The 10,525-nt window shown below is 35.3% G+C and overlaps 1 protein-coding gene across 1 annotated transcript; it reads left to right on the top strand.

Annotated features, from left to right (window-relative positions):
* Positions 1-151: 151 nt before the first annotated feature.
* Positions 152-918, top strand: LOC127091580 (uncharacterized). The gene is made up of 2 exons (XM_051030258.1): positions 152-188; positions 302-918. Exons 1-2 carry the CDS (start codon positions 152-154, stop codon positions 916-918), a joined length of 654 nt encoding a protein of 217 aa, XP_050886215.1.
* The last annotated feature ends 9,607 nt before the right edge of the window (positions 919-10,525 follow it).

Below are 10,525 nucleotides of genomic sequence, written 5' to 3'. Positions count from 1 at the left end.
ATTGCATTTCATCATACTAAATCAGGAAAGCTCATTGTTGTTTGGCCTTTGTCCATAACCTTCTATTGTCAAGCTAACTTCTAGGAATCCCTACAACACCCACAGTAATCAGAAACTACTCATGGATCATTTAGAATAGAATCAGGCCACAATGAGGGAGGATATGATTACCACGAGGGCCCAGATGGGTCAGCTTATGGAAGTTATGCAAGTTATAGCCAAATGTTAGGAAAAAATACGACATGCTAATATGAGCACTGCTACTGCAAATCCTGTTGTAACACTTCAAGTGAATCACTAGGGGGAACCGTTACAACTGTTGTGACTCATCCACCTTGTGAGGGAGGACTCGTGTATCAAAATGTTGGTACAATTTTCAACATCCCTGTGAGTGGAAGGGGTCAACCTGAGATAGATGATCACCAAAATGCTTTCTTCACTACAAGGGATGATTCGGTTTATAACTCATTTGAACCATCAACTACTGAGATGGAGACGAAGCTCCATGTTCTAGAAGGCAAGAAGAAAGATATTAAAGGATCTAATGCCTTTGGGTTGGATACTACAGATATGTGCCTAGTTCCTGGTGTCAAAATTCCTGCTAAGTTCAAGTTCCTAAACTTTGAAAAGTACAAAGGGGTTAGTTGTCCAAAGACCCACATCCGATCTTTTTGCAGGAAGATGGCTGCTGATTCCAAGGATGAGAAACTATTAATGCACTTCTTTCAAGATAGCCTCAGTGGGGACTCACTTGAGTGGTATATGGAACTTGAACGCATTCATATCCAAACATGGAGAGAGCTAGCGAAAGCATTCCTGAAGCATTATCAGTATAATTCAGACATGGCTCACAACCGGACTCAACTCCAGAGTCTCACTCAGAAATCAGATGAATCATTCAAAGAATATGCTCAATGATGGAGGGATTTGTCTTCCAAGGTTAAACCACAGAAACGGAGTTAGTAGACATGTTCATCAGTACCCTTTAGGGGCCTTATCTTGACAAAATGGTTAGAAGCGCCTCTTCAGGATTTTCAGACCTGGTCATTACTGGTGAGAAAATCGAGAACCACTTGAAGATTGGTAAAATCCAAGATACAATTAATGTGGCTAATGGAGCAAAGAAACCCCACTCTGAATTCCCAAAGAAGAAGGAAGGGGAAACCAATACTTCCATGACAACCAAAGGGGAAGATAGAGCCTACCAAGTGTTGTACTGTCAAGTGGCAACAGTAGCACCAAACTAGTATCAGCAACAAACATATGCCATTCCTATTGGTCCTCCATCAATGCAGTATCAACATCCCTACGCTCCTCCACATTAGAATTGTTATCAGCAGGGGTAGCAGAAATAGAGGAAACTAGAAAGAAGGATAGATATGGTCCCCATGTTGTACAACCAATTGCTTGCTCATTTGCTTCGAGACTCGTTGGTTCAGTTAAGGGAATTAGGACCTCCTCCAACACCTCTCCCTCAAGACTATGACACTAATGCTAGATGTGAGTTTCATTCTGGGGCACCCAGGAATACGATCGAGAATTGCAGAGCCCTGAGGTATAAGGTCCAAGACCTGATCGACTCAAAGGCTATCTTGTTCACATTGAACCTTCTGAATGTAATGAACAACCCCATGTCGGAAAGCATATTTGCAATGCCATAACCATTGCAGGTGGAAGCAATGGTAAATCTGAAGAAGTTACATCTGGGGACTATCCCATCATTTCATGCAAGAATAATGACCCAAAGTTGTGCGAGGTATAAGGTTAATCATGCCAGCAATCACTAGTCTATTCAAATTATTCTCATATGTAATTTTCTTTTTTGTCTTATTCACCTGTAAAAACTCATTTCTTTTTGGATAATAATAACAATGAAATAAATCTGCATGTTTTGAATCAATCCATTCGTGTCCATTCAGATTTTATTAATCGAAATCTAACTTTTTTTTAAGAAAAGTCAAAAGAAGAATGATGAAATTAAAAAAACAAAAAATTAATGCACGCATGGTTTAGAATAAAACCTTGTTGATCATGTAAGGCATTGTTTCAAATCCTCAAACACCGGATTTATTAGGAAGATGATCCATAGTAAACCCTTTTGAGCCAAGAAGTAGGAGTTTCTTTATGTACAAAAATTCCTCAATCTTAACACGGGGGAGGATAGGCTTCAATTAATTTTACCATGTGTTCAAATTTTAAAAATGGAGTGTCCTATCTGAGGATCAACCATACCTTATCCCTCACGAGAGGTCAAAAACCACAAATATGTAACGGTTGTCCCTCACCAACAAAAGGAACGAGGCAGTCATAACCCCTTCAGATCAAAAGAACAAATGTCACGCGATTTGTTCAAACAAAAGAAAAAGAAACAAGAAATCCAAAATCTAAGAAAAAGAAAGAAAACCCGCTAAGTCGAAAACATGAAAACAAGTGACTTAGGAAAAAGTTAGGGCGTCCCTATTGATTGCAAATCTTAATGAATCAAGAAAAAACCATGGAAATAAAAAATGAAAGTGAAAGAGGACTATAGAAAAACCCTCAGCAAGAACACAACCGTGTGTCTACAAACCAAAAAAAGATGGGTGAATGTTGTAGCGGTAAATTTTTTGAGATTAATCTATTTATTAATTTAACTCACAAAGCAAGATTCACAACCACGTTTTTATTGTTTCCAAAGGAAAGGAAAAAAGCACGAACAAAACCCAAAGAAGTTTTTAAAACAAAACTAGTAAAAAAAGAACAAGGGTCTGGGGTTAGTTATGCAAAGGGAATGTATTAACACCCTAAACATCCATGGTATTCCATGGAAACCTCTTTGAAAATATGTACATTTTAGTTTGGAAAGGGTGTTATTTGTTAAAATATTGGAGATATGGGAAAAAAAGCATATTTTATTATGAATTGGTGTTTGCCAAGACTTTTAAAGTCCCATGCCTACGTATCAACAAAGTGCAATGGAGGATCAAAACCTCGTAGTTCGTGGTAAAAATAACTAAGATGTTTGTTTTGATTCATTTTTTATGAAAAAGATATTTTTTCATTTTAAGGAGAATACTCAACTAGTAACCCACAAGTATGAGAACTTTACATCATCATTAGAAGGGCTCAAACTTGGATAGGATCAACAAGTATGCCACTAGCTCCCACAGATGGAAAAAGATTATCATCAATACTATGGAGATAGGAGAATTATAATTCAACTATGGAAATGACTCATGTTTAATGCCTTGAGAAAAAGTTTAAAAGAAAAATTATACAAGGGCACAAAATATTTTGAAGGAGTTAGGCACTTTTTAAGTCTTTTGAAATTAGTCTAAACATGCTTAAGATAGATTAACATTTATTTAAGAAAAAAGGTTTTAAAATCACTTGAAAAAAGTCAAGGTTTATTGAGAAAGTGGTTCAAGTTAAAACAAGAAGGTTTTTAAAAAGAGAGAATATTTTGAAAATTAAAGAAGGGGGAAGGAGAAGAAGAGATTATCCTAAAGAAGTAAAGTACAAGATAAATAAGAAAGATCTGACCAAGAGATAACAAGCTTTGTGACATAAATCAAGCAAGAAATCTCTCCTTTGGATTAAGCCTCAAGCAAGCAAAATAAATAGTAACCCATGTGTCAGATGAAACCGAATGTGCTAATCCAAGTCTTCCAAAAGAAATCCTAAGTCAAAGGAATCATATGAATTTCAAGGTCTCAGGTCACAAGTCCCCAAAGCAAAGGTCAACAAGATCCTAATTCTAAGTCCATAACTCCACAAAGATGCCAATGATGGTAACCACAAGTCCATGAAACAAGATAGTCAAGTTTCCTTTTTTTAGGTTTTCTTAGTAATGACATAAATAATCGTCCAAATGGACCAAGAACAAAATGACATAATCACAATGTAATATGGTATGAAATACTAAACATAAAGCATAAAGTAAATGACATAAAAAAAATAAAGGAAAATAAATTAAATGACTTGGAAATAAAAGTTAATACAAGTAAAATGTTAGAAAATGGTGTTAGTAATCAAAGATGAAAAGATGTTTGTAAGACCCCAATTTTGACCCTAAGATCCCTCATGCTATCTAATCATATGCATTAGTCTTGCACCTTGGCACCCTCCTTACCCCTCATTCATTAGGTTTGCATTGGAAGAGATCACCAAGCACATTTTGATTGTATCATACTTTTTTTTCCATTATTTACTAATAAAAATACCAAAAATATGCCAATGTATAGTTTGTTTCTTTTGTAGGTAGTGTGTTTGCTCACCCATGTTTCATCAAGCTCATATATAAGGTATAAGACCCTCAAGGCAAGGAGACCAATCAAGAGATGGTTCACATTGGTTCTAAGCATCATATATGGATTCCTATTATCTTCGAATATCACTTTGATCAAGAAATCATCAAGGATTTAAAGCTTGTTTTCCTTGGAAGCCCTAATTCATTTGAGTATCTTATGTGACTTCCTCAGTAAGTCTCTTCATCGTTTGATCAAATATTTCAAGGGATACTTCATCTTACATCATCTTACATATATGTTATCCTCCATGAGTCCCAAAAGTCAAGATAATATCAAGCTAGCAAGATGGTTCATGGTGGTTGACCAGAGAAAGTCAACTAGTCAAAATTGGGATTCCCTAGACCCTATCTCCTACAAATTTTGTCATATGAAAATGATTCTAAGAGAAACGTTACTCAAAATGACATTCCAAACAACTTTCATGTTGAATTCTAGAGCTAGTTTTGCTTGGAAAGTCATTTTTTTATGGTGAACGATTATAGGTCATTTTGTTTGAACCCTAGTTAGGAGGTTAACTTCCCAAGACCATAACTTGCACAATTTTTATGATATGAAATCCATTCAAATTCCATGATCAAATTAAAGATGTCTTATTAAACTTTGATGTATGGAGGAAGTTAAAATTCAACTTGCAAGTGCATGTTCCAAGAGGAAACATTATAGGTCATATTGGACCATTACCATTGAACAAGTGATTTCCCTCAACTTGAAGAGGTTTTAAAGAGCTACAACTTTGATGAAAGAACTTTTTCCATTTGACGTCCATAGAAAAAGTTATTCAATGTGGAAGAACTGAACATTTGACTTGGTACTTAGAAAATTTTCAAATATGATTGATTTCTCAAACTTACACCTCAAAATTCATCATGATCCAAGCTTCAAATGGAAAAGTGTTCAACATGAAAGTTTTTTTCCTTTTATCTCACCTTTCCAAAAATTCCAAAATTATCTCATTTTGATCAATATTGAAGTACATGTGCATGGGTGCAATGTGTGGTACCATTTGGAAGAATTTCATGATCCAATTCAATTCAACATTGCATGGCTTAATGAAACACTTTCAGCATGACTTATGCATGATTTTGGACCTTTGCAAATGATTATTTGGGCTTTGTTCACGCCCATGATAGATCATGAAGAAACATGCTATTTTTGAACATTTGAATGGAAGTGTTTAAACAACACATGCATTGACTATAAATAGAGAAGCATTATGATCAGGACATGATAAATACCTTGCCCAAGCTTTTCCAGACCAATCCAAACCCTTAATTGCATAGAATTTCTGAAGATATCTTTTGAAATCGAGCTTGAAATTAATCTTCTATTTGAAAGTTCAAACTCCAGAAATTCATTTCTCTCTTCATCTCAATTGGTTTCTGCAAGCAAAAGGAAGAGAAAGCAAGCAAATCCAGATCAAGATCAAGTGAATTTGAAGCAACTTGAAGGTGATTTTTCATAAATTTCATCTCTTCGATTCTTCACCATTCTTTGGGATTTTTGGTTGGCTAAAGTCATACTAATATAGGCAACAAGATTGAGTTTCTTTGAGGCCAGATCGAAGCAACTCAGTTCATGATCCTCAAAATTCAAATCCCTGTATCTTTTTATATACTTGGAATTGGAGAAAATTGAGGTCAGATTCGAGCTCTTGAGCATTTTTTCTTTGAATCCATGTCCTTGTTTTTTATTTTAGTGATGGTTGATGATGGACTAGTCCGGTGAGGTCCACCGGAGAAGAAGACCGGAGCCCTAGCTCCGGTGGTGTGTTGTCACGCCTCTCAACCATTAGATCTTGTTTAAATGTTTTAATCATAGCCATTGGATTTAATTACCACATGTACGCGTGCGCTGACTTTGGAACACCATGGGTATGATGCGCGTGGCTATCGGATCTTCCACATCAATTAATGAGGGAGACCTGATGGCCCTTGTTTATTTTTTTTTATTTTTTTTATTTTTGATTTTATGTTTAATCCACTAATTTTGTTTAATTCATAATAATTCCATTTTAATCCAAAAAATGTGGGACTTTAACCAAAAATCTTTAAATATTTTCCTCTTTCATTTTCTGAATTAAAATTATTTTTTTGGATTAATTTTGATATTTTTCATGAATTAATTGTTTTTGTGCATATTTTTAATTGTTTAAAAATAATTTTGATTTTTCAAAAATCATGAAATTTTTTGTCTAGGGTCCTTTGACCTTGTTTAACCTAGGATAAATCGCTTGGTCATTTATTTGATGTTTTGAAGAGATTTTAGGTTTTGACCAAATTAAATTGAATTTAAATACATTTTTAATTTTATTTTTAATTGATTAATTATGTAAAAATTATGTTGATCCATTTTTATCGACTTATTATGTTTGACTATGTGTTTGAGCCTTGGTCAAGGTTGATTTGACTTTTGTTGAACTAAAATTATGGGATTTAGGGGATTGATGAAATGTACATTTCATCTCCCAATATGAATGAATGATTTTAATTTGTTAAAATTCCTCTCATGACCAATTTGTGTTTCTCTCATCTCCCCTCCCTCTTCATCTTCAATCCCATTATTTCCCATCCCTTTCATTGACCAATGAAATCTCAAGATCCTAAGGCTAATTGGTTCATCAATAACCTTATGTTAGATGAACCAATATAATTATGGATGACTAACTTTTATTAATATTTATTTTTACTTTTAAGTTATTTACTTTACGCAATTCAATCTCTAATCATTTACCATTCATTGTGATTTACATGTCATTTAACTTATTTATGTTTATGTCATTTTCACTTTGCTCATTTCAGCCATATATTGTGATTGCATATATTTGCTTGTATATTTTGTTTATGTTTGTGGTCTTAGGACCTTAAAATACCTAATAAACAACAAAAACCCTAAAAAAATGTTTGTGTGGACTGTTTGTTTTGATCTGAACTTTTGGACTTAGAATTAGGCAACATTCCATATGCAAAAGGACTTGGCCAATGCTAACATCTCTGAGACTAAGTGATTGTGATTTGAGATTCTATATGATGCAAGTATTGTGATCCACTCAAATTCATCTATTACATTGTCTTCATGCAATTGTTATTTTAATCTCAAGCCTAATGCTTTATTCTGAGTTAATCAAGGAGTAGTTCATCTGATACATGAGAAGACAAAGAAGACTGCTAGCTATGGGATTTGCTTGCTTGGATGTGGGCATCTTTATTTGATGCCTTGAAATTCGTGATGTTTGATATTGCTAATACTTGTTGATAATTTCTTGGTTCAAAGTCCAAAGGGAAAATAGGTTTTCTATATGACATTCTTGTCTGTTGGATTGCATCCCACTGGTCACACCTTTTCAATTCTTAACTTTTAATTTTATGCTTAGGTTAGCCTCTTCATCTCCTCCCCACTTCTTAAATTTCAAAATCTCTCCCCTTTTTTTTAAAAAAATCTTCTTCGCTTGTGGTTTCAAAACTTAGACTTTATTTCAAAATAGAATCTGTAGCCTTATACCATTGCATTTTTCAACTCTTTTCTTAAATTAAATTTGTAAATAAAATGAATCATATTGACTTAAAATTTCAAAAGAAAAAAATAACTAACACCCATTCAATCTTTTGGGCCCTTTGTGCCTCTTTTAAACTTAAATTTTGATTAAAAGCAATCCATTCATTTTGAAATTGATATCTTGAACTACGAGGTTTTGATCCCTCATTCTTATGTTAGTATGTAGGCACAAGCCCGAAGGTCTTGTCAGACACAAAAATATAATTAATAAATTATTTTCTCATCTCCACACTCCATTTGTTTCAAACATCATTTATACCAAAACACATACACACATAAAAAAGGGCTCCCTAGGATTACCTAGGACACTTTGGGTGCTAACACCTTCCCTCTGTGTATCCAACCCCCTTACTTGTAATCTATGGCATTTTATTAGTTTTGATTTGAAACCTTCTTATCTTTGGGTTTTGTTCGTACTTTTCCCTTTTCCTTTGGAAACAATAAAAGCGCGGTGACGATTCTGGTTTTATTGACGTTAAGCTTATCCATAGCTTGATGGTCATGAATTTACCGCTACAGAAATTAAGTGGCGACTCTGGTAGGGAGTAGTCCTCAGTGGGTTTAGCCTACTTTTTATGTGTATATAATTGTATATTTGATATTTGTATACTTGTTTGTGTGATATAATTTTGTTGTTGTGATTGGTGATCTCTGAGTGGTGAGATAAGTTCTAACCCGAACTTGAGTGAAATTAAGGTAGGAGGATGGTATAGTCTTGTTTGACTTGTGTGGAGTAGTCCTTAACAAGTTGGCTTGAGACCCATCTACTAAGTGAAGACCCTTTTGGAGTTACTGATGTCACACAAGTTATTTGTGGTTAGGCATTTATTTCTCTGATTTGGGGTCCAAGAAGCTGAGTACCGTAGAACATTTAACCCAACTTGGCCTATTTAGGATGTAGTGCAGAGACTATTCAGGTGTATACCTGATAACAGTTGTTACACGACACTACACTCAGATGAGTTTCTCTTGAGAATATTATGGGTTGATGAGTCAGTCATCCTAACCTATAATATTCTATAGATGGAATTAAGACTCTAGGAGCTTTTTAGAACATGATCCATATGTTTTATCCTTAGTACCCTCCTTTGGGATGGTTCTTAACCTGACTCCATGCTCGTGACTCACAACAAACCCTTTGATTCTTGGTTGATCCGATTAAGTCTTGTCAATATCAATGGAACTTGGGTGTTGATAAGGTGAAAACCATAATCCACCAAAATGGATGATTGATCTTGATGATGATTTAACCCATCCCTTGACATTTGTTTGTATTTTCCTTGTGTGTGATCCCTTATTTGTGATTGTTTCATTCATGCATTCATGCGCATCATAACGTTCATCACACAAAAAAATTCAAGGAACTGAGGTCTTATTGACAAATATTTTCAGACCATGGACTATGGACGAAGGGACACTAAGAAGTACAATTTCAGATGTCCTGACTTGAAAGAGTTAAGGAAATTATCATCCTTTGTATTAGATCCCTTGGACTTCAAGCAACGTCATGGAAAGCTTGTATATATGTTATCTACTTATGTAGTTGAAGGACTCTTGAGTGTGTTGGTTTGGTTTTATGACCCTCTCTACCGTTGCTTCACTTTTCCCGATTATCAGCTTATGCCTACGTTAGAGGAGTATGCCCATTTCTCGGGAATACTCGTTTCTGACAAGGTACCTTTTAGTGGATTGAAGGAGATTTCCAGATCTCCTATTATAGCTGAAGCTCTTCATTTGAAGAAATTTGAGATTGAGGCTCATTGGATGAAGAAAGAAGGAATGTTTGGGTTGACTTCTGAGTTCCTTATTGGAAAAGCTACTGTCTTTGCTCAAGCCGGTAGTATGGATGATTTTGAAGTTATCTTTGTGTTGCTCATCTATGGTTTGGCTTTATTCCCAAACATTGAAGATTTTATTGATGTTAACACCATTAGAATCTTTTTGATTGGGAATCCTGTGCCTACTCTGTTAGGTGATATGTATTTCTCTTTGCATTTGAGAAATTCGAAAGGTGGTGGGACTATTGTATATTGTGTTCCTCTTCTGTACAAGTGGTTTATTTTGCACTTGCCTCGGACACATGCTTTCTTGGAGAACAAACAATGTCTACGGTGGTCTCAGAGACTTATGTCTCTCACTAATGATGATATTATTTGGTATGATGATGCATTAAGTAGTGTGCATATTATTAATGGTTGTGGTGAATTTCTAATGTACCCCTCATTGGTACACAAAGAGGAATCAACTACAACCCTACTTTGGCTCGTCGTCAACTTGGGTTTCCCTTGAGATATAAACCTAATAACACTAAGTAAGAAGGTCTTTTCTATCAAGAGGGTAAAGATCCCCCAACATTTGAAGCAGAAGATGATACATGCTTGGCATAATATGCATAGGAAAGGAAGATCTGAGCTTGATCTGAAAGCATGAGGAGTTACAGCTTGAGTCAAAGGACACAAATGCGCTTATTGAACTTCTTGAAGATCGAGAAGTGAAGAGATAGAGAGAGGCAGAGGGTCCATCTTACTCTAGTATGCCTCAGCCTTCCGGTGCTTGGAAGAAGATTATTGATCAGCTTGTCCTCGAGAAGGCTCAGATGAAGACATCTTTTGAGCCCGAGATCCGACACACCCGAAGGAAGTATGTGCCTGTAGCCAGATCATCTGACACTATTGATGATTAGT

The sequence above is a fragment of the Lathyrus oleraceus genome, chromosome 1 (assembly GCF_024323335.1).
Source record: "Lathyrus oleraceus cultivar Zhongwan6 chromosome 1, CAAS_Psat_ZW6_1.0, whole genome shotgun sequence".
In the NCBI taxonomy this organism is placed as follows: Eukaryota; Viridiplantae; Streptophyta; class Magnoliopsida; order Fabales; family Fabaceae; genus Lathyrus; species Lathyrus oleraceus.
The sequence above is the reverse complement of the archived record's forward strand: the minus strand, read 5'-3'. Positions and strand labels throughout refer to the sequence as shown.